This window comes from Salvia hispanica, chromosome 3, assembly GCF_029641045.1.
Source record: "Salvia hispanica isolate PSC_SH4W2 chromosome 3, Shi_PSC_v1, whole genome shotgun sequence".
Classification (NCBI taxonomy): Eukaryota; Viridiplantae; Streptophyta; class Magnoliopsida; order Lamiales; family Lamiaceae; genus Salvia; species Salvia hispanica.
Window position 1 is genome coordinate 37,148,298 of NC_142694.1, and position 24,970 is coordinate 37,173,267.

Here is a 24,970-nt window from a genome sequence, read left to right on the forward strand (position 1 = left end):
TCTATTCACTCACAAATAATTCGTCAATTATTTGTGAGCAAAATTGATTTTCTTCATCATTTTAGTGTGTAGAAGGCGCTTTGGCAGGCGAACAAGAACATAATTGAAAATATAGTTTCTCAATCTTTACATGTTTCCAAACACAATATTCTCATATTTATAAGGAATCATATTCCAGGGAATCGTGAATCTCAGAAATCATAATCCAAGAAATTATTTTTGGTGATAACTTTACTTTTCTGCCAAACAAACATGGCCTTAGTCTGAAAAAAGCCAATAAATTTACTTGTTATCTCCAAAAGTTATTCAAATGATATGTTCATTACTTTGCGTACCAAGCATGAAAAACGGTTTATGATGGATAACGAATTGGACATCTCAATACCTTAGAAAAAAAATTAAATTAAACTCAACCACAAAGAAAGGTCCTCTGCAATTTGCATAATAAAAATGGAAAAAGATCAGAAGAAGAAGCATGTTTTTCGACTCAATACATTCATTTTACTACTTTCCCTCCCTTTGCTCGGCTTTGGTCTCGATTTCTCCGTATTCGGGCAGAGAATTTCCTTGAGTAAACACTTTTTCGGCGGCAAAACCGCCGTGAAGAAGACGGTGGATGAGAAGGAATTTATCAAATTTCATGTATCAAGACTAGTTCGAGGTATGTATCTACCTACACCTTTCACAACCTCTCTGTTTTTCATGTTGTTTTTTAAGAAGAATTACTCTGTTTTGAAACAGGGGAGGATCGTAAGAAACTTGATGAGACGGGCTTCGCCTGCGACACGGCAATCCATTCCATCCACTGCGTATCCACTAAACCCGTAAGAATCGACACACGGAACATGACCGTGTACATACCCTCCGGTTGGGACTCGCAGAACGAGACGTCTATCCAGCCGTACGGGCGACAAGGAGACTTACCGAAACAAATCTCCCCTGTTCGGATGATCCTGTATGGCAACAACACGGACCCGCCCCCGTGCGAGTTCCACCACCGCCTCCCGGCCGTGGTGTTCTCCTCGGGGAGCACGGGGAACACGTTCCATGAGATTAGCGAGATCATCATCCCCCTCTACATCACCACCAAGCAGTTCGGGTCGCGCGTGCTCCTCGTCGTCGAGGACTACAATCCTTCGTTCATCGCGAAATACCGCACCATCCTCTCCCGTCTCTCGTACCGCGAGCCTATCGACGCGGCCGCGAATGCTACCATCCATTGTTTCCCGTCTACCGTAATCGGGCTAAAGTACCACGACAATCTGGCACTGAATGCCAGTGACATCCCAGGAGGGTACGGAATGCCTGAATTCCGTACCTTCCTGCGCACCACCTTTAGCCTGCGGTACGCGTACGTGTCGCAGGTACCCAGGCCGAGGCTGGTGTTTCTGTCGCGCACTAGCACAAGGAGGTTCCTCAACGAGGACAAAATGATCGACATGATCAAGGACGTCGGGTTCCAGGTACTCGTGGTTAGACGGTTGAAACTAGCGTCGAACCTCGAGAAATTCTCGCGGCTAATAAACTCGTGCAGCGTGCTGCTCGGCATCCATGGTGCCGGGCTCACGAACGATATATTCTTGCCCACGGGCGCCGTGATGATCCAAGTGGAGCCTCTGGGCCTCGAGTGGGTTTCCAACACGTACTTTGGCAACACGGCCCGCGCGATGGGCGTGCACTACCTGCGCTACCGGATTGACCGAGACGAGAGCTCGCTGGCAAAGGTATACGGCCGCAACAGCTCGGTCGTTACCGATCCGAGATCAGTGTTCATACAGCATGGTAACAGACAAGCGAGAAATATATTTCTTGATCAACAGAATGTAAGAATCAATCTTACTCGATTTAGGGAGACAATTGTTGAAGCGCTTAGTATTGTTACGGATTCGCCTGCTAGGTAATAGTGTTATGATAGGGGCCAGCCCGACCAAAGACGAAGCCCACTCAATACATGGATTATAGCTTTTAAAGTAGTTAGGATTCATGTGTATCTTTTTCCTATTTTATTCCCTTATTTTTGGACGTATATTGTGAGTCAATTAGAATAGATTTTATTATATCTTTTCGGGTTCTATTCTTGATTCTTTTTCGAATGTATAGTCGAATCAAGTAGGTGGGAATTCTATAAATTACAGAATTCTCCTTTAATTGAGAAATAAAGTTAATTACTTATTGGTAGTAACTCAACTAGTGTTTATCTCGTTCTTCTTCTCACTACAATCGTTCGTTCTCTACAACTATAGAGCTAAGGTTTATCATAGTATTGATTTTTCTCAATTGAGTTTGTTTGTGTTCACACGTACACAAAAGAATTGTATTGATCACCCACTGAAATTCAGGGCACATTTTGTTTCCATTTGTTATGATTCTATGATTTCATATACCATACGAGAGTTTCTGATTTGTTACATTGTGAGTAAAATCTTATTGAATTTTCTTCTTATTAATTCCCAATTCATAATTTATAGAATTCCCATAGATTTGTGTATTCTTCGAGAACCCTAGCACTCCAACTACGGTTTTGCGTTTCTTCTACAAATCGCGTACTCTTCATCCAGATAGGCCATTCGACTTATCAGCATGCTAGAGTAAATTATAGTAGTTGGGATATTGCCTTCTAATATCATGGAACTTTGAAAAAGTTGGATTTTTTCCACGAACTTATAAATTTTCTTGATTATTCAACTCTAAACTTTTAATTTCCCGTGGTAGTTTAGTTTAGCTCAATTTGATTAATTTTAATTTTTCTAAATACTCCACGCGTCTACCAAAAATAGTCTTATTTATTGATGACACGAGTTTAATTGAGAAATAAGAGAGAAGGAAAAAAAATAGATAAAGTATTAGAAAAAGTTTTCATTTCTGATAATGAGACTATTTTACGTAAACACCCAAAATAACAAAATGAGACTATTTTTTATGGCCAAATAGAGTATATAATAGTACTCATTCTGTTACAAAGGGTAGTGATAAAATGCAAACCCATATATTGTACAAACTCCAAACTTTTTCAACACAATATCAACATAATGTCAACACAGTATAAAATTTCAAGATTCTGATATCAATACAATATCAATACAATGTCAACACAATTTCAACACAACATCAACCGTTGACATTGTGTTGACATTTTTTGTTGCTATTATTTCATGATCTGTTGATATTTTCTAACGGTCCAGATCATAGTTTGGAGTTTGTACAATATTTAGAGTTTGCATTTGATCACGTCCCCTGTTACAAAACTACTTATATAAGATTTTATATTTGATCTTCCTACACTATTTGCACTAATTTTTTCAGCAAAAAACTTTATTCACATTCCTATTTTAATCTTTCTTTATTTCTCGTATTTTATCATTTTCATACTTTATTATCTTTCTACTTAACTGCTTAAATATTAGTACTAATTTTTAAAATTTTATGCTCCAAAGAAACACTTTAACTAGTTTGGGATGAAGAGAGTATTAAGTTAGAGCTACGAAACAACATGAGAGAGGATTGACTAAACCATATCTCGATGGTATAGACTTGAGTAAAAGTGAAATTTTGATTTTTCGAATGTGTACTTAAGGCCACGATATTGTCAGACCTTCCAACATATAATGACATCTACACACAAATCCCAAATGTTAAAGCTTTTTGATACGAACCCTATATATGTCGCCTAGAGAAGCAGAAGAGGTGGACACCGAAGAGGCGATGCGAGAGAATGAGCAGTCCTTCGAAACAGTAGAGAGGAAGGAGTCGACGCCACCGGCCTCCACTAGGAAGTCTCGGCCTCGGAGCCATCGACCGGATCGCTTTAATTGATTAAGTAGTCCATTATTTAGTTATTTTCATGTTTTAATTAGTTTCCTTTTTCAACATTAATTATTTAAAAGCATCATAGTCATAGAGTGGAGCGTAATTATAAGCTTTTTTTCAAATTTTCTCTGTTGATTTTTCCCGGATCGAAAAGTTGAATCAACCCGGTCCTTATAGCATAAAAAGGCCTTGTTTCCTTCTTTTTTTCCCTCTTTCTTTTTACCGCAAAAAACTACGAAATTTACGGCTGATCGACGAGGTTATTGTCCTCGCGACTCCGATAGCTTTTTCGATTTCTTGTTGAGGGATCGGAGCCCTTAACACTGCATGTAATAATAACCATGGTGATTCTAGGGATGTTATCACACCATGTGTAGTATAGACTATTCTCTTTATTACTATGATGGGTTGGGATTTTGGATTACTCTAAAGTATCGTTAATGCTAATTTTGCTTGATTTATGTGGTCATTGAAAAGGTGGGATTAAAGAGAAGATAAAGATACTAATAATTAAACTAGCATTTGTTTTTATCAATAATGACCTGAAATGCATGTCGAGGATAGATGGTTATCAAACTATGGTAGTATCAAATTAGCCATTTGATACTTGTCCTTTTATTTCAAAATGAGTCTTGAGTACTGCTATATATCATTTCAATTTAATTAAATTATCTTAATTAATTGAATTCAAATACTTAATAATTAAAATGCATATAACCTTTTCTACTAGAATTAATTCAATGAGTTTCGGCCCAATAGCCATCGAGGGGTCCACTTGGAGAAGGTCCATTAATTTTTGGCCTTTTTATTACTGAAAAATGCCCATATTTTTCTACTATTTAATTTATTCTAGCGTTTATTAACTCTATGATTGTTTTCAAGGAATTAAAATACTACATAATTGTTATTTATAATATTGCTCTTTAATTGTTTATTTTTATTATATATTTCTTTTCATAACAATGATAGATCATACCATTATCAATAATTTAGATTAATTTTACCTCATACATAAATAGTGCTTTTTATATGATCCATTTTCTACTTATAACTTAACATATTTTACTAATAACCAGAATATATGAAACATGAATTAAAAAGCTATCTATACACAATAATATGCTTTCTAGTAATTTATATACAACTCTTTTTATATTAGCGATATATTATAAAATTAATTGATATTTTATCGCACATCTTTGACATTAGGTTATTGTTTTTATTGAGTGAACCAAAGACCTAAGTCATTCTCATTTTCCGCTAAGACAGTGACATTTTTTCATTAATCAACTTATAAGTTATTGATGCCCATATGTAGTTTTCGAAACAGAAACCCAATTAATCTTCTCTAAATGGAAGTTGTTTCATCGGGAATACTGAATACGTAATTTTCTGTAATTATTACGTTACATTTTGCATTGATTTAAAGCATCCACTCATCTAAAATTTGGCTTAATTTACTCTTTACTCTCCAGTGCCTTATTACTTGTCCCATTTTAACCCATCACAAGTTTTAAGAATATATATATATATATATATATATATATATATATAAAGCGAAATAAATGAGAAAAAATATTTATGTTAAAAGGGTTAATAGAATATAAGATTTTTACCGTAATTAAAATAAAATTTAACAATTATGGCTAGGATTAAAAAGAAGGAGATAGATCAAACTAAAGGGAGAAATATCATGATTTATTTTGCACGACAATTGAATTATACTTCAACGCATGAATCATATTTCAACATCTCAATAAATCAAAACTTCATTATAACAATGAATCACACTCTATGACATCATTGAAACATACTTCTAACACAACAATGAATGATATGCAGTTGTAAGTATGATACAAAATAAAAATTACAAATTACGTTTGATTTTAATAACATATTCTTCTTTTTAATATGAACATATACAATTAGAATTTCATTAGAATCCATATAAATTTATATATAAAAAATAATTTAAAATAAGAGAGTTATATAAGATTGAAAAGTTTTGAGATGTTTTAGAAGAGGGAAAATAGGTACACCCTCTTACGAGTTGTCATGCGAATGATCGAATTACCACACACACAATAATAATTAAAATCGAGAGAGGTATAAAATTTAAAATATTGAATGTTTTAAAACATTGTAATGACACATTTGACCTTTACATTTTGCCAGTGCAATCTTCTCTCTAAGAACAATGTTTGTTTGGACCTCTACATTTTTCCAATGCAATCTTCTTTCTAAGAACATCTGTTTGGTTCTCATAACTCTATCAAGTTCACTAATACCTACAGAGTTTAAAGTGTTTCTACGAGGAAATCATTTTATCTTTAAACATCGTATGTCAATCTTAATGCAGTAGCAGATGCATATAATCTTGTGTAAATGATGTTTTTCTTTGACCTCGATTTATAATTTCATTTGTTTATTATTTTTGTTTAAAAAAAATTTGATCTAGTTAGTAGTACCACTTATACAACGACCGAGTCTTTCCCATTTTTGTAACAATTACTCCAATGAGAAGAATCTCAATTTTGGTAGGCCTGTTAGAAACTACTATTATTCTAGTATATCATTAAAATTTAATGAACACACATGAGTATGGAAACATCCACAAAGGAATGGTTTCCTTTATTTTTCGCCATCTTGAACGTCATATTTTTAATTATAATTTTCACTTTATTGAAATTGCCTATTATTAGTTAAAATTACTTGACTAGTAACATTCTTGTTGGATTGTCTAACCACATCTTATTTTTAATTGTATTTTCACTCATTAAAATTGTCTATTATATTAGTTAAAATTAGTCGACTAGTAGCATTCTTGTATCATTGCCTAACCGCTTGTTAGGTTGTTCGTCATCTCACACGTTTAATTTCTTTTCAAAACTCAATTGTAATACCAAAGTAATACCCAACTAAAATTAATGATCAAGTGTTAGATAATTTTATTCATGCTAATGAAAATATGACAAATCATATTTCGTAATTCTTATAAGACTGTTATTAGTATTGACCGCCTAACAATAAAATCAAGTGGTGATATTATCCTCCTATTATTTTTTAAAATTGCCAATAAAAAATAAATATAAGGAATCGGAATGAGTGATACTCCGTATGAGAGTTGTCTATTCTTAGTTATCTAATGATTAGATATTAAATAGTATGAAACAATCTTAAATTTTTAAGTTAGATGTCCTACCTTTTGAGATGTTTATAAGTCAGTACAGAGAATAGTAACTAGAATATAGATAATAACAAACAAAAAAAAGCCAATAAAAATACTTTACTTGTTATCTCCAAAAGTCTTTCAGATTAATATATTCATATAATTTAAAAATATTGGTTGACCTATTATTATCGCATATCAAAGGATATATGTTCATTACTTTCGTACCAAGCATGAATAATGCTTTATGATGTATAACGAATTTGACTTCTCAATCCCTTTAGCAATTTGTGTAATAAACTCGATCACTAAGGAAGGTCCTCTACAATTTGCATAATCTTAATAAGATTCCACACTTCCCTATTTCCCAATTAGATTATAAACATATTTAATCTAAATTGCAGATTATTCAAAAGGCGATATTCTTCCATTGTACCCGAATAAATAAAATAGCACTATTATAGGAATTGTGACCATAATAAAATAATGTGAAGAGAATGAAAACGAAATCTAAAATCCACAGTTTCAAGTCTTCATTCTTATTCCTCCTCTTAAACACAACATGCTGTGAAAATGGAAAAATATCAGAAGAAGCAGAAGCTTGTTTTTCGTCTCAATACATTCATTTTACTACTTTCCTTGCCTTTGCTCTTCTTTGGTCTCGATTTCTTCGTATTCGGGCAGAGAATTTCCTTCGATCAACACTTTTCCGGCGTGAAGAAGACGGTGGATGAGAAGGAATTCATCAAATTTCATTTATCAAGATTAGTTCGAGGTATCTACATCGTTCACAAATCACAACCTCTCTGTTTTTCATTTTTTTTGAAGAAGAAAAATTGCTCTGCTTTGAAACAGGGGAGGATCGTAGGAAACTTGATGAGACGGGCTTCGCCTGCGACACGGCCGTCCACTCCGTCCACTGCGTATCCACTAAACCCGTAAGAATCGACACACGGAACATGACCGTGTACATACCCTCCTGTTCGGACTTGCAGAACGAGACGTCTCTCCGGCCGTACGCGCGACAAGAAGACTTACCTAAAACGGTCTCCCCTGTCCGGATGATCTTGTATAGGAACAACACGGACCCGCCCCCGTGCGAGTTCCACCACGGCCTCCCGGCCGTGGTGTTTTCCTCGGGGAGCACGGGGAACGTGTTCCACGAGATTAATGACATCATCATCCCCCTCTACATCACCACCAAGCAGTTCGGGTCTCGCGTGCTACTCGTCGTCGAGGACTACAAGCCCTCGTTTGTCGCGAAATACCGCGCAATCCTCTCCCGTCTATCGTACCACGAGCCCATCAACCCGGCCGCAAACGCTACAATCCATTGTTTCCCATCTACTATAGTCGGGCTAAAGTACCATGACAACCTGGCAGTGAATGCCAGTGACATCCCAGGAGGGTACGGAATGCCAGCATTCCGTACCTTCCTGCGCGCCACCTTTAGCCTGCGGTACGCGCATGTGTCGCAGGTACCCAGGCCGAGGCTGGTGTTTCTGTCGCGCACTGGCACGAGGAGGATCCTCAACGAGGACGAAATGATCGAAATGATCAAGGACGCCGGGTTCCAGGTACTCGTGGTTAAACGGTCGAAACTAGCGTCGAACGTCGAGAAATTCTCGCGGCTAATAAACTCGTGCAGCGTGCTGCTCGGTGCCCACGGCGCCGGGCTCACGAACGAGATATTCCTGCCCACGGGCGCCGTGATGATCCAAGTGGAACTTCTCGGCACCGAGTGGGCTTCCAACACGTATTACGGTGACACGGCCCGCGCGATGGGCGTGCGCTACTTGCGCTACCGGATCGACCCCGACGAGAGCTCGCTGGTCAAGCTTTACGGCCGCAACAGCTCGGTCGTTACCGATCCGGGATCGGTGTTCATACAACGTGGTCTAATACCTGCGAGAATTGTGTTTCTTGATCAACAGAATGTAAGAATCAACGTTGCTCGATTTAGGGAGACAATTGTTGAAGCGCTTAGTATTGTTACGGATTCATTTGCTAGATAATATGATTGTTTTGGTTACAGTCACAAAGGATTTAGTTTGTCTTTGTAAATACATGCATACAAGAATTGCTAGATAACATTTTGTTTCTATTTGTTATGATTTTCTAATTTCAACAAAAATGTATATCATATGAGAGATTGATTTGTTACCTAGTATAACTGGTCCCAAAATACTAGTCCATCAAATTGTCGTACACGTTGAGTAAATATCGATTTCGATTCTAAGAATCGACGTGGGACATGGTTGTTTTTTCACGTTGCAATGGAGTTCGCAACAATACATGAGTAAAAATCGATTTGGTGTGATTAGGATGTATTTATTACTAAGTGAATGTTGGGATTGTGTATGTGTTAGTGATGTGAAGACTAATCAAATGCAAAATAATCGAGATACATTTCGTGCAAGAGATGCATTCTACTATATCCCCTAGATAGTGAAAAAGAAAGGATGAGGAATAAGAAGCACACGAGCTATGACTTGAAGAGGAAGAAGGGCATCAAGGATCATCACTCTTGACTTCAACTTTGGGAAAAGTCTAGATTCACATATTGTCATCACAATATATTAATTAATTGTATTAGAGCCATCAAGGTCTCTATTGTAGAAAAACTAGTGCTAAGAAATCGACTACATCATTTCCAAATATAATTTGCAATGAAAAAATAAATATGCAAAAGGAAAAAAACCTCAATTCAATAAATAATACTCCCTTCGTCTACAAAAAATAGAACACAATTACCATTTTTGGCTGTCCACAAAAAATAGAACACATTCATTTATGGAAAGTTTTTAACAAATAATAACCCTACACATCATTCCATTAACACTACTTCTCGCTTACTTTTTTTTCCTTCTCTGTTACTTTTTTTATCTTCTATCATACTTTATCAATTCTACATTAAAACTCGTGTCATACATAGATTGTTCCATTTTTTGTGGACGGGGAAGTATGAATCAAGTTAGACCCAAATGTTATGTATAAAAGTCGAAACTGCCACGCAGTCGTGGACTAATTCACTTCCTTTCAGAATGCATAACAAAAAAAAGTGCTAGTCAATTCACAAACGCTACTTGTTAATTCTATATTTTAACGCTTTAGCATAAAAAACCACAGAAGCCGGCCATTAGCTTAGGAAGAAGCGGCTTTTGTCGAATTCGATTTGATCTTCTTTTATGAAAGATTGAATAGTACCAAGTGAAAACGAATAGAAAAGTTGGGTCCTCTAATTAATAAATTAATTTTCTTCTTGAAATTGGAACTATTATAGGAGTTTCAGAAAGTGAGGGAGTTGCCTTAATACCATGGATCTTGTTGCTGTCAATGCAATTAACAAAATCTGTTTTTTTAAAACACTAAGCCTATTGATGTTAGCACACGTTAGCTCTTAATTTATGTGACAATGAAACTCTAACAAAATTCATTTCCACTACTAAAATATTAAGATTAATTGAGTTCATAGTACATAAGCTAAATCATGATATAACCGTTTTTTCCTGTGTTATACTCCCTCTATTCCATAGTAATGGAGACGTTTCTTTTCGGCACACAGATTAAAAAAATTGTGTTAGCTGAGTTAAGTAAAATGAGAATAAAGTGAAAAATGAAAAAGGTGGAAAGATGAAGAGAGAAAAAAATAAGAGAGAGTAAAGTAGGTGCTGAAAAATGTGTTGACTTTTACTAAAAATAGAAATCTATTACTCCCTCCGTCCCAGAAAGATTGTCTCAGTTCATTTTCTGCACTCGTTTTGCAAAAATAATTAAGAATAGGTAAAGTTGAAAGAGAGTAAAATAAAAGAAAGAATAATGTAGGTAAGACTATTCTCTACATTATTCTCTCTTTTACTTTACTTTTTTTCTACTTTAACTATTTATTAGTATTATTTTTGCGAAACGAATGTGAAAAAGGAAATGAGACAATCTTTCTGGGACGGAGGGAGTACTATAGAACGTACCAAAATGGAAAAATGACTCTATTACTATGGAACAGAGAGAGTACTACTATTACGTAAACTAGGAGCAGTATTCAAATTTATTTATATTAATTTTTATTATCCTTAATTTGTTAACTTAATTAAGACTAAATTCAGTCGGGACCAAGAATGTGAATTGCCCCTAAAAATAGGCAATTTAAGACCTGTAAAAAATACTACTAATTTTGTTTAGGAACCGCCCTATTTAAAGGTCAATTGACATTCAATAAACACTACTCCCTCCGTCCCAAATAATTCGTCCCATTTTACTTTTACCATTTTTAATAGTGGACCTCATATTCCACTAACCCATTTCCACTCATATTTTATCATAAAACTAATATATAAAGGTAGGACCCACATTCCACTAACTTTTTCAACCCACTTTTTATTACAATTCTTAAAATCCGTGCCCTGTCAAAATGACCCGAATTATCCGGGACGGAGGGAGTAACACTCTTTTTAATTTTTTAATGTTAATGGCTAATTTTTATCCATACTAATATTTCAAATCGCTAATTTATTAGTTCACTACTTCACGCTATTTAAAATCCCTCTAAAACAAGAACGTTGTGGAGTATAGGCCATGTTTGGTTGGCATGATTCTGTCTCAAAAAATAATCTGATTCCTTAAATTTTAAATTCATGTGTTTGTTTCGGTTTTTAATCAAACTGGGAAAGTAATTAGAATCCGAGAACATGAAAGTTAGTACAACTTTCCAGGATTCTGAACCCTAACTTTTCTTAGGTATTCTTTTTCTCAGTTTTAGGATTCTTACATATTTAAGCAATATAGTACAGTTTTATTAATACTAATAATAATGATAATAATAATAATAATAATAATAATTATTATTATTATTATAATGTTTTTAAAATAATTTAAAATTATAAATCATACTTAATTTCACTATAATAAATAACTATAATAAAATTATCATAACTATAACTATAGTTTATAATAATTCATAATAATAATAATTTATTAAATAATTAAAATATAATTATATAATATAAATCTTATAATAAATAATAACTATTTTATTTTATAAATTAACAATTAATCAATAGAGTCGTAATGCAATTTTAATTTATAAAATTTATTCATTTATAATATCCGTAAATATTATATAATAATTATTATATTTATTATTATAATAAATGAGTATTGTACTATAATACTCCATGTAACTATAATTATAATTATATTATTATATATTATGATGGATAATCCATATTTAAACTATCAATTTAATAATAAATATAATAATATAATAATTATTATTTTTAATTAATAATTCATTAAAAAGTTTATAATATTATTCTTTTTTATAAGTAAAAAAATAATAAGTATATTTTTAGTTTTGTATTTAAATTAAATATAAATTTAAAATCTTGATATTTTCCAAACACAGGAAAATAAAGTTACTGGGAATCATATTCCCAGGATTCATTTTCTCCGGAATAATTTTCCTTGCCAACTTTACTTTCCCGCCAACCAAACATAGCCATAATATTTGTATTATGCTTTGGATCTTAATATCAACAACGCGAGTGGACAAATTTTGATTATTGTCTTATTGAAAAATATCTGAATTCGCTAAAAAAGAAATTTCTTGGACTTGTTCAAACTGTTCTCAAGTTCAAATATATCAATACTTTGAAAAGGAGATTTATACATAAATGCCATAATTCGTTGTTGAAATTTGAACAAGAATATTATTTATAATGAAAAGTCTCATCCCTTTACCGTTGAACTAATATGATGTTGAGCATAATAAATAGAGTACTGATAAAAATAAGAAAAAGAATAACAAATTGAAAAAACTGTTAATTAAGGGTAAAAAATGAATGTAACAATCATCAGCAGTCAATATTCTAGCCTTTTGGGTCAATTTAGGTTCTAGATTGAAGGATTTTTCTAGGCTGAATTACACTATAATTACAACAAGTTCAACTAAAATAAGTTTATGGCTAGTAATGTTTGGATATGGTGACAGGGAACCACTTTCTACGCCAAATAAAAATGTTACACATATATTTCCTTTTTCTATATTTCTCTATTTTATCCTAAAAATATAAATTGAAGACGTAATAATCCCTAATACACCAGCTAATTAACAAAACCATCTCAGTTGAGGAAGATTAATGGGCCGAAACCTCTGAGGCACGCGTCCGATGGTCCAGACCAAAATCATTCTTCAGCGGCCCAAGAGGAGCCCAAATCTTTGACCTTACATTGTATGATCACACTTTGTTAGGAAGATTAGTTGGGCTATCTAACTTTAGATTTAGATATGATCACATGAGATTAGTGAGTGTTCCATCCACGTTTTTTTTTGGTTACAAGAGGAGGGCCAAAACTCTATGTGTACAGATGCTTAGGTAGCAACAGATCGTGAAACAGTCTCACTCATCTTAGCTGAAGTAGATAATCAACGCCTCCTAGAGGATCGATTAACCGTTGAAAGATCTTGTGCATCTTCAAACCCCAGTTAGATATAAAGTCTATCACCCGATTTATTTCATGATAGACATGTTTAACCCCAGTTATCTATGTTTTGTTGGTTTTGGAAGTGTATGTGTTTTTTTGGGGTGGGGTGGGGTGGGGTGGGGAATGGGGAAAGGTCAATTTTGGGCCGTCCATTATGTATGTTTCTAATTTTGATCTCTCTTGGTGTAGAGTAGGTATGTGATTTAATTTGAATGTTAATTTAGTTAGGATACTAATTATAATTTTCAATAATTTTAAATTTTGATAGAATTTGTTTGCTTAAGAATTTTATTATCAAATCATATATTTAAATTAGATTAAGTATATGAAATGTTAGACATAAAAATTAAATACTGCTCCCCCCGTCCCAGCTAAGATGACACGTCTTTTTTTTCACGTGTTTTGAAAAAATGATATTACCTCCGTCCCCCAAATTTTTACACAGTTTACCATTTCAGTCCGTCCCTAAAAATTTGACACACTTCACTTTTACCATTTTTAGTAGTGGACCCGACCCCATATTCCACTAACTCATTCCTACTCACATTTTATTATAAAACTAAAAATAGGATTCACATCCCACCAACTTTTTCAACTCATTTTCCATTACATTTCTTAAAACCCGTGCCGGGTCAAAGTGTGTCAAAATTTGGGGGACGGAGGTAGTAATAAATAGTTAAAGTGACGAGAAAATAAAGTAAAAAAGATAATAATATAGAAGATAGTGTCTTCTACAATATTCTTTAACTTACTTTATTTTTCTCTATTTTAACTATTTATCATAATTTTTTTCAAAATAAGTGCGAAAAAGGAATGCGTCATCTTAGCTGGGACTGATGGAGTAGTAAATAATAAATGAGATCGACTCATAAGTCATGAGTAAAATTGTAGTGTTAATTTTCAAAAAATAGAAGAGGTAAAAAGACTAAAAAGTGATACTATATGACCTGACTAAGAGATTGTCTTCAATTAAATTGCATTTGGATAGATGTGTATAATATCGTATTTACAGAATCCAAAATATAATGTATTGGTCAATTAAAGATAAGAATTGATTGAATGATTCTAGAATTGGTAGTGTTTAAGAGTCCGAAATGAATTATATATAAACATACCATTCAATTGTATATACTGTAAATAGAATTACAATTATCAACACATCCCTCCTCCAACTTTTCTATTGATTACTCGAATCCAATTCATAACTCTAATAGAAATTAATTTGCGCAATTGACCGGCATTTTATTGACCACCATAAAACCACCACCACTCCTCACGGTTAGACTATTCACCTCCAATTAAAATGGTATACCACACCGCAACGCTGAAGCGGAGCATCGCGGCGTCGCTCGGCTCCGCCTTGTTCCGCCTCGGCAGCGGCGCTCTTGTCATGTTCACGTTTGTCTACACCTTCTGGTCCGCCTTCACCACACCCCCCACCCCCACTCTAGCCGCCTCCCACCGCCGCCACGACTCCCCGGGCCGAAACTTCTATGACGACCCGAGCCTGAGCTACAGCCTCGGGTCGTCGCCCCCGATGAAGGGGTGGGACGAGAAGAGGCGGGAGTGGCTGAGGCAGCACCCCTCCTTCGCCCCGAGCCGGATCGTGATGGTGACCGGGTCGCAGCCGGGGCCGTGCAAGAACCCCATCGGGGACCACCTCCTCCTGAAGCTGTTCAAGAACAAGGTGGACTACTGCCGGCGCCACGGCATCGACATCTTCTACAACAACGCCCTCCTCCACCCGCAAATGTTCTCCTTCTGGGCCAAGGCCGCCGCCGTCCGCGCCGCCATGCTGGCCCACCCGGAGGCCGAGTGGATCTGGTGGGTCGACTCCGACGCCGCCTTCACCGACATGGACTTCCTCCCGCCCCTCCCCCGCTACCACCGCCACAACATGGTCGTCCACGGCTGGGCCCACCTCCTCAGAGAGAAGCACACGTGGACAGGGATCAACGCAGGAGTTTTCCTCCTGCGCAACTCCCAGTGGGCCCTGGACTTCCTTGAAGTGTGGGCCAGCATGGGCCCACAGTCTCCAGACTACGCCAAATGGGGTCAAACCCTAAGATCTTTCTTCGAGGACAAGATGTTCCCTGAGTCCGATGATCAGTCCGGCCTCATCTACTTGTACCTAAAGGAGAAGTGGGGAGAAAAAATCTACGTGGAGGATGAGTACTATTTAGAAGGGTATTGGCTTGATATCGTTCCGATTATCGAGAATGTGACGGTGAGGTACACGGAGATCGAGAGGAATGTGGTGGCCCTGAGGCGGAGGCACGCAGAGAAGGTGAGCGATGGGTACGCTAGGGTGTGGGAGGAGCAACTTAAAGGGAAGGCGGGCTTGAGGAGGCCTTTTGTCACTCATTTCACCGGATGCCAGCCCTGCAATGGGGACCATAACCGGATGTATTCGCGCGAGAGCTGCTCTGATGCCATGACGAAGGCGCTGACGTTTGCGGATAATCAAGTGCTTAGGAATTATGGGTTCGTGCACCTGGATCTAAAGGATCCATCCACTGCTAATCCACTTCCTTTTGATTATCCTGCTTGATTATAGTATAGTACTCCCTCCGTCCCGGAGTATTAGACTCACTTCTTTTGGGCACATGATTTAAGGAATTGATATTTAAATAGTTAGAGTGGAGAGAGTAAAGTATGAAAGAGGTAATATGTATTTTTTGACTATCATTTTTCACATTATAATATGTCAATTTTGTCTGATCGATAAAGTGTTTATCTAAAAATGTCTTACCATTTAGATAGCTACTCCATTCGTATGCCATTTATTGGTGATTGTCATTAATTTTGTGATTATTATTCACTGATGTTTTTCATTAATTGTAACCGTTTCTAATTTAATTGGTTTATACGGGTGTCCACAATGGTGGCCCTCTTGGGCATGCCCAAACCACCATTTCTTGGGCATGCCCAACAAACTTGGCCCTTGCCCTCAAAACTTGGCCACCACAATGGTGGCCCGGAGGGCCACCATTTTTTTTTATATTTCAACAATTAAAATTATTTTTATATATTTTTGGTATATTTTAATATTACTAGAATAAAAATTATATGCATATAATAAGTAAAAAATGCATACTTTAAAAATTACTAAAAAAAATTGAAACCAAATTATCGTCGTATTATAGATAGGGTAAAATTATACAACGACAATGTTTTAAATACAATAAAAAAAATGACGCACACCGCCCGACTACTCGGTGTCGTCATCGTCATCCATCACATCATCGTCACCGCCGCCACTACCACTTGTACCGACTTCACTGCCGCTGGCACCGCCCGTCTGCGACCCTTCTGCCCACCCAACTTCGACCTCAGTCGAATAATGTGGTCGTAGTAGAATCTCCTGGTCTCCGGATCAGTTGACTTCTCGTACAAGGCCAAATTCTCCTGAAGTTGCTTCATCATCTGCACCTCTAGGGTATAAGCCAAAGCCGCCCGCGGTGTTGAGGGCATTGCTGTAGAGGTCGCAGCGGAGAATTGAGAGCCGGTTCTAGATTCCCGAATTGCGGCACGTTGGCCCTACGGACGTGGGCGCCGAGAGAGTCTGGAGGGGGGCTCCTCCTTTGAAGCATCATCGTTCAGGTCGAAGGCGCGTGAGTCACTACTACTGCTATAGTTGCCGGCGACGCCCAGTCTAGTCCGCTTCGGCCCAGAGACAGGATCTTTGTCGATGAGAACCCTGAATTTCGGGCAGTCACGCAGAACGAGGTATTCGTCCTAATAGGTAAACTTCGGCCACGATTCAGTATTGTACAACTGATACGACAACGCTCGTACGTCGGCTTCGGTGCGGCCGCTCTCAGCGAGGCAGAGTTGGGTCTTGTATATGCCACTGAAACTCTTCAACGCTTTAGTAATCCTTCCGAACTTCTTCCGGACCTGGCTAGCTGTACGCTCGACGCTCCCATCTGGTTTGAATTCGTTGTACACATCGAGAACGCGATTCCAAAAGCAAACGTCGGTCTGATCCGTACCGACTATAGAATCGGTCGTGGCCGCATTGTTGAGGTTTGTATACTAAAAGATGCTTCGAGCGTACATGCCTTTGTACAGTCAGCTTGTGCATGTATACGAGAAACGCCACATCCACTTGTTTACCTATTTATGAGAATAAATAATATAATATAAATGGTTTATTATTGAAATATGATAAACAAGTCTAAGGCTTTTTACTAAGAAGGTCAAGTAGGGAAATTCGATGAATCTCCTCATTAGTTTTCCAGTAGGGGACTTGGCCAGATCTAGTAAGAAGAAAAACGTATTCACAACCTAGATAGGCTTTGGCTACCTATTGGAACGGTTGCGGTATTTGTGATAATTCTCTCTTACCTAAGATGAGATTAGTAACACCGGTGTGGTAAAGCACTGAAAGGATCTAATCCGAAATGTATTCTTTATTGCTATCTACTGAAAGAATATATTTCAAGAAAGTTTAGTATTTTCTAGTCTATGATATTAATATCAATATTGTTTATTCAATCAAACGCCACTTTGACTTATCAATATGTGAGAGTTTGTACGTAACTCAAGTTCATGATATCTTGGGTGGTAGTAATTGAATAACATGAAGGTATTGGAATATTATTTCATAGAATTCGCGTGCCCAGTGTGGTATGATTAAATCCCTAAAAGGGTGATCCCCAATGAGGTGTTTGAAAGAGGAATTTATTATTCAGAAAACTGCGCAGTTGGAATTTATTCCACGAATAATAAATAAAGTTTCAAACTAGAAAAACTCTTTGGAGAATTAATTTAATTCTAGTCACATAGCAGACAAAAGAATTAAACTGATGGATCAAGATAATCTTAAACGCGAGAAATATTATAAAATAAAATGGACCCAAGTTATTTGTAATTTGGTGATTAAGTGGGAGTGCAATATTATTCTTTAGTGGAACAAAATAATATTCCATTGATAATATATTAAATCATGGGTCATTTGATTTAATTAGTAATTTATCCAATGGATGAACCCAACACTTAAGTCATTCCATGGATCCCCAACCTAGCCCAACAAGTCCATTATAAATAGTGATGAGATGTGGAAACCCTAGCAAACCATAAGTTACACCCTTCTTGCCTTCTAGCGTTGTCGATAAACCAAGGATCTCCGGGTGGTGCAGCTAGCAACGTCAATCCAATGATGGATTATGAGGCAACAATCGAATCTACATCGAATATGCATGATTATGTGTCTATTTGATGTTATATCTATAGATCTATGTTAATTGCATGAAATTGGAGTCGAATGCATAATCACCTAAATAGATCCGGTCAAGGACCTGTTTGGTTTCCGTGTCTTCCGCTGCGGTAGTCCCAACAACTGGATCTAAACAAGAATATTCTAGATCTAAACAAGTATTCATTAGATCTATAGTTTTATGTTCTTAATATGCTAGATCTATTTAAATTGCTAAATGCTAGATGTTTAAATATGCATATTTGATATGAATATAAAAGATTGTTACATATTAAGAAACGATTAATTAAGATTTAAGATCGCGGTCAAGCGAAGCGACAGCGATAAATCAAGTTAATTAAAGTTGAAAACGAACAAAGGAATACAAGGGTTAAACCCTAGGTGTGTTCGAACACCGGGCTGCGGATCTTGCTTATTCGGGGATCGTTGATCCAGATCCGGCTGAGCGAGGCAGCGGCGGTGGCCAAGAGGCAGCGGGGATCTGCGTCGTCTTTGGGCAGCCCTCGCGGTTGCAGATCCGATCAGTAGCTTGGCGGCTGCGACGTCGGAAAGCAGGAGTGGCAGCGACAGCAACTCCGTTGGACAGCGGCGGCCCTGACTTCGGTTGGGGCAGCAGCCGCACTGTTCCAAGCGACGGAGAGCAGGCGGCTACTCCAGTGGGAGCGTCACAGCGGCAGCGCTGCAGTGACAGCAACTCTTTCTCCGGGCAGCAGCTCCGGCGGCGGCAGCGACTCCAGGCAGCAGCAGCAGCTGCGTCCCCTTCGGGTGACGGCAGAGGAGTTGTCCTCGTCGGACAGCAGCTTCTTCTCCGGGCAGCAGTGACGCTGCAATGGCAGCGGTGTCGGCAACGCCGGATTCCTTGTTGCTGGACAGCGGCGGCTGGTCCAGTGGGAGCACGGCAGCGGCGACGCTGCAGTGGCAGCAGCGCCGGCAGACGCGGGAGGCGGCAGTGGCTAGACGCGGCAGCAGCGGCTGCTGCGTGGCCCGTGGCGGCCCAAACCCTAATTAGGGTTTGGGTTGCGTCTTCTCGTCATCTCGTTTTGTTTTTCGTGTTTTCATTTCGTTTCTTAACACGCAAGCTATTTATAATTGTGGTTTAAAATCCTAAACCTGGAATAATTAAAATATCTTGTGAGAATTAGAATGATTTTGCAATTAAGTCAAGATTCTAATTTAAAGAGAATAATTGTCTTCTTTAATTTTGCCAATTGGAATAATTAGTCAAATAATTGATTTAATTTGTTAATTAGTTGATTTTGATGGATTCTTTCCATCTAGATAATATCATGGTAATTAACATAAGGAAATTCAATTTTTGATTAATCTAATTTTTGGCCTTTTCCATAATTGGATGGAATTTTAAAGAATATTCTCACTATATGCTTTCATGTTTTATTTTAAGGTTTAATTGAAATTGTCTATATTTTATTTGGTGTGTTATGGAATTATTTCCTAGATATATACCTAAGGAAAAGACATGAATTTTTCAATTGTTTTAAACCCTCAAAATTTCGAAAATTACATGTATAATAATTGGATGGATTTTAATTGGAATTCAATTCCTAGTTTGAATTTTGTCTTTAATACGATGTAGGTGAATTTTATTTCATCTAGATAACATCGGATTAATTAAAGAAGTGAAAAATTCATTTGGCATTAACATGCTACTTAAATCCTAAATTATTAAAGTTTGATATAGTTAATTGGATTTTAATTGGAATTCAATTCCTAGTTTAATTTGAATTTTATCTTTAATTTTGATGAAGGTGAATTTGCTTCATCTAGATAACATCAAATGTGATTTAAAGGTATGAAAATTCATAGAGCATTAATTTTGCTATTAAAATCCCTAATTATTTATTTAAGTTGAATTTTGTCTTTAATTTTGATGAAGGTGAATTTTATTTCATCTAGAAAACATCATTTTGAATTAAAGATGTAATAAGATTCTTCTTGTCATGTGATTTTATTTGAAAGCTATAAGAATTTTAATTCTCGAATTTAATTGGTGTGTTTTAAATGGATTTAGTCTTGATTGGATAAATGCGGATTTATATATCCAAGTGGGCATTTAAAATTAAGACTTAGCTAATCTTTTATGATATACACCTAGACATTAATTTTAGGATAATGATGGATTAATTCTATCTAAGAAAATCCTAATAGTATTAAAAGGTAATTATAATAATCAAGATACGTTATTTTAACTAATAATGTATGATTGTTTAAGATTGGACTTAATGTCTAGATAATCTTGTTTATGTGAAGATAGAATTTTAATTCTATTTATTTATTTTAAGATGCTTAATTAAATGATCAAGTTTCGTCATTATGTTTATGTGAACCTTATGTAAATGTGTTTACATGTTTTATTGATGAATGATGGATATTTAATTTGAGTTATGATTTTATTTGTTAAAATCTAGTTTAACTCGTGCATCGCCTATGTACTTATTGCCTTGCATGCATAGCTAGTACATGTTTAATTATTCTTTGAATGTGGATATCTGCCTTATCTGCTTAAATAATAATTAAACTATTAAAACCACCAACAAGAAAATATGAGCGATAATTACAACACGTTTGTATATGGCCTCCATAAAATTGGTCTTAGTGCGAAGTAGTGACCGGCCTGTCTTTACGGGAGGAACATTACCAGTTCGTAAGTTTGGACTTCTCTAGATAAAGGTTATTAAAATCGTAAAATTAGTTTTTCAGTAATATCGCGACTGGTCTTTACCGGAGCAATATTGCTGCGAAATTATAAGGATTGTATTTTAATAATGCTTAGAGGGAGCTATAGGAGGAGGTGCTTGTCCGGTTCGACCTTTCTTTAGAGGAGTTCACGCACAAGTAAAGAATCCTTAGTGCTTAATTTTATGGTTATACGCTTTAGCATTGTTAGTCAGTCATGCCATTCTTATGGTATCTGGACTATCTGTCGACATTGTGGCCAGTAAAAATAATGAATTTCTTGCATGAATAAGACTCGACTTCCTAGTAGAAGAACGTTTGTGCTTGATTTTTGTGGATGTAAAATTGTTGAATTGTTTTGTGGTTATTTGCAATTCTTTGAAATTTTACATGTTTATATTATTGGTATTTATTCTCAGCTTGAACGAAAGATGATTGATACTTGGGATATTTACTATGCCATACTTAGTTCGAGGAAGCATGACTCTGAATTATTTAAGGAATGGAAAAGTAAACTTGATGTTGATCGTTTGATCAATGACTTGAGATTGATCCTCAGCAAGGATCGTCCACCCACATACCATCTACAAGGAGAGGACAAGGAGTTTCGTGATCAGTGGCATACCGCGGAATGTCATCTCAAGGGCTTCATTTTGGCCAGTGTTGGCAATGCCCTTGAGAGGTTTGACAAACCCAATAGGCCGTTGGTCAACAAGCCCACGTGGTTTGAAGAAAAGTCCTCTAAGATAAGAGCTGGTATCGCTGTGAAGCATTCAAGGCATGATGTGTTTGAAGAGGGCCAAGACGTGGGGGTATATGCCCTAGTCATGCTTGGCTACTTCAATAAACTTCACTTGTCGGGGGGGAAAGTTGACCCAGAAACCCAACAGATAATGATCCTTGATGGGCTTCCAGATAGCTTTAATGAAGTCAGAAATGAAATTTTGTTTAGCGACAAAAGGTTTTCGTTTTTGGAGCTTTATAATAAGCTTGTGATTGCTCAAACAAAGATGAAAAGAAGGGGTGGACTTTCGAGATGACCATGTTCAAGTCAGAAGAGTTTATTTTTGCTTTTATGTTTACATTGTTGAATTTTAAGAGTTTTTTATATTGTTTGGTTTTGATATCATATGGATTATTGATATGGTATTTTATTCCTAGTTTATCAATTGTGTTTTTGGATTATCGATGTCATTTTATAATGCTTGCATTATTAGATAAATGAAGTTTTGATTATCCAATTATTTATGACATCAAATGTAACATGGTTAATATCAAAATGTTTACTTGTGATTAAATTTGTTGATTCAATTATTATGAAGTTTTCTTCTAGAAATATTGATTATTAAGTTTCTTTAATCCTTAAGTCTTTTGAACCATTATTTTGTTGATGAATCAATAGAACATTAATGTTCGACATGGATTCCAAACAAAATAAAATGATCTTACGATCGCGTTTGTTCAAATAAAGGTGTAAGAAAAATAATCACAATAATTGATTACAAGACAAGTAAATTAAATTCAACTAGAAACAAGATAAGTATTTATTATAAATACTAGAAATTCTTGTATAGTAAATATAGTGTGCACATTAAATTTATTTTAATGTTCCAAGCCAAGAGTTGACTATTTGATTAGTTATTGTTTTATTTAATTTGTTGTGAAAGTGATAATTAAAATAGTGGGAGCTTTACTTAAATGAATGATTAAATTCTAAGTGTTTAATAAGAGCTTCATAGCTCATTTTATTAAACTAGGATGGATTTAACTCCAAGCACTATTTAAATTGTTTTAATAGCCTTAAAGAATATTGAGACTAGTATTTTTCTACTTTTAAAAGTGGGAGCTAAATTTTGTCTCATAGAATATTCATAAATGGAATTAAGGTAATGTTTGATAGAGTTAAAAGGGTTCACACCCTAGAATGAAAGAAGTGATGAATTGCAAACTTTCTAAGACTCTAATAACATTAAAAGACATTTCCAAGTTAGCTATTAAAATTAGAATTGCTTTTGGATTTCCAAAGAAAGTATTTCTAAAGATCACAACAAATGGTTAAATAAATGAACTCTTGGAATTTATGACTATAAAACAAAGAATGCAATCATTCGGTTTTATTTTGTCATAAGGACTAATTTCCAATTAGTCATTGTGATGAGGTAATTATGTTCATGCATAAATTTACATCACAAGTTATATAGCAAGGATAATACCAAGTTAGGTTGGTATTATATAATTAAAGTTTTGGGAATCATATTCGACATGATTAAAAACTTTATATTTGCTATAAGTATTCTACTTTAATTAGTAGAAATTCAGAAGGATCAAAATAGTGGATTTTGATAGAGGAATATGTATAAGTGCACTTGAAAAAGGCACATAAAATTATTCCACTGGATCAAAGGGCCTAGACATATTTTGATCAAATAATCGTGCTCCTTAGCAAGAATTAAGGTTATTAATTACAAGTATATTTTCGTTTTATGTACTCTAGAAAACTATGTTGGTAGATTCTTTTAAAGAATTATAGTTTTGAGTACATAGTGGCCAAAGCCTGCTTTGAGTATAAGTGGGAGAAAATGTGTGTGAATGTGTAGCACAAGGGCCAATAAAGCGGTTGGTATACTCGAAAGCATTCTTTGGGTATAAGTGGGAGATTGTTGGGGTTTGTATACTAAAAGATGCTTCGAGCGTACATGCCTTTGTACAGTCAGCTTGTGCATGTATACGAGAAACGCCACATCCACTTGTTTACCTATTTATGAGAATAAATAATATAATATAAATGGTTTATTATTGAAATATGATAAACAAGTCTAAGGCTTTTTACTAAGAAGGTCAAGTAGGGAAATTCGATGAATCTCCTCATTAGTTTTCCAGTAGGGGACTTGGCCAGATCTAGTAAGAAGAAAAACGTATTCACAACCTAGATAGGCTTTGGCTACCTATTGGAACGGTTGCGGTGTTTGTGATAATTCTCTCTTACCTAAGATGAGATTAGTAACACCGGTGTGGTAAAGCACTGAAAGGATCTAATCCGAAATGTATTCTTTATTGCTATCTACTGAAAGAATATATTTCAAGAAAGTTTAGTATTTTCTAGTCTATGATATTAATATCAATATTGTTTATTCAATCAAACGCCACTTTGACTTATCAATATGTGAGAGTTTGTACGTAACTCAAGTTCATGATATCTTGGGTGGTAGTAATTGAATAACATGAAGGTATTGGAATATTATTTCATAGAATTCGCGTGCCCAGTGTGGTATGATTAAATCCCTAAAAGGGTGATCCCCAATGAGGTGTTTGAAAGAGGAATTTATTATTCAGAAAACTGCGCAGTTGGAATTTATTCCACGAATAATAAATAAAGTTTCAAACTAGAAAAACTCTTTGGAGAATTAATTTAATTCTAGTCACATAGCAGACAAAAGAATTAAATTGATGGATCAAGATAATCTTAAACGCGGGAAATATTATAAAATAAAATGGACCCAAGTTATTTGTAATTTGGCGATTTAAGTGGGAGTGCAATATTATTCTTTAGTGGAACAAAATAATATTCCATTGATAATATATTAAATCATGGGTCATTT

General features: G+C 35.7%; 4 protein-coding genes across 4 annotated transcripts; all 4 read left to right on the plus strand.

The window, feature by feature from the left end:
• LOC125211652 (alpha-1,3-arabinosyltransferase XAT3-like) lies at positions 1-2,059 on the plus strand. Its single transcript, XM_048111541.2, has 2 exons — positions 1-661; positions 742-2,059. Exons 1-2 carry the CDS (start codon positions 451-453, stop codon positions 1,899-1,901), a joined length of 1,371 nt encoding a protein of 456 aa, XP_047967498.1. The 5' UTR covers positions 1-450; the 3' UTR covers positions 1,902-2,059.
• A 5,401-nt stretch (positions 2,060-7,460) lies between these two features.
• Positions 7,461-9,078, plus strand: LOC125211654 (alpha-1,3-arabinosyltransferase XAT3-like). Its single transcript, XM_048111542.2, has 2 exons — positions 7,461-7,751; positions 7,832-9,078. The coding sequence occupies exons 1-2, from the start codon at positions 7,550-7,552 to the stop codon at positions 8,989-8,991; spliced, it is 1,362 nt and encodes a 453-aa protein (XP_047967499.1). The 5' UTR covers positions 7,461-7,549; the 3' UTR covers positions 8,992-9,078.
• Positions 9,079-14,628: 5,550 nt separating this feature from the next.
• LOC125209903 (putative glycosyltransferase 7) lies at positions 14,629-16,133 on the plus strand. Its single transcript, XM_048109478.2, has one exon. It carries the CDS (start codon positions 14,760-14,762, stop codon positions 16,005-16,007), a length of 1,248 nt encoding a protein of 415 aa, XP_047965435.2. The 5' UTR covers positions 14,629-14,759; the 3' UTR covers positions 16,008-16,133.
• A 5,651-nt stretch (positions 16,134-21,784) lies between these two features.
• Positions 21,785-22,411, plus strand: LOC125209905 (uncharacterized; the record flags this gene model as incomplete). The annotated part of the gene is made up of 2 exons (XM_089066576.1): positions 21,785-22,300; positions 22,382-22,411. Coding segments are annotated over 2 exons (546 nt in total), but the record flags the coding sequence as incomplete, so codon positions are not given.
• Positions 22,412-24,970: the final 2,559 nt, after the last annotated feature.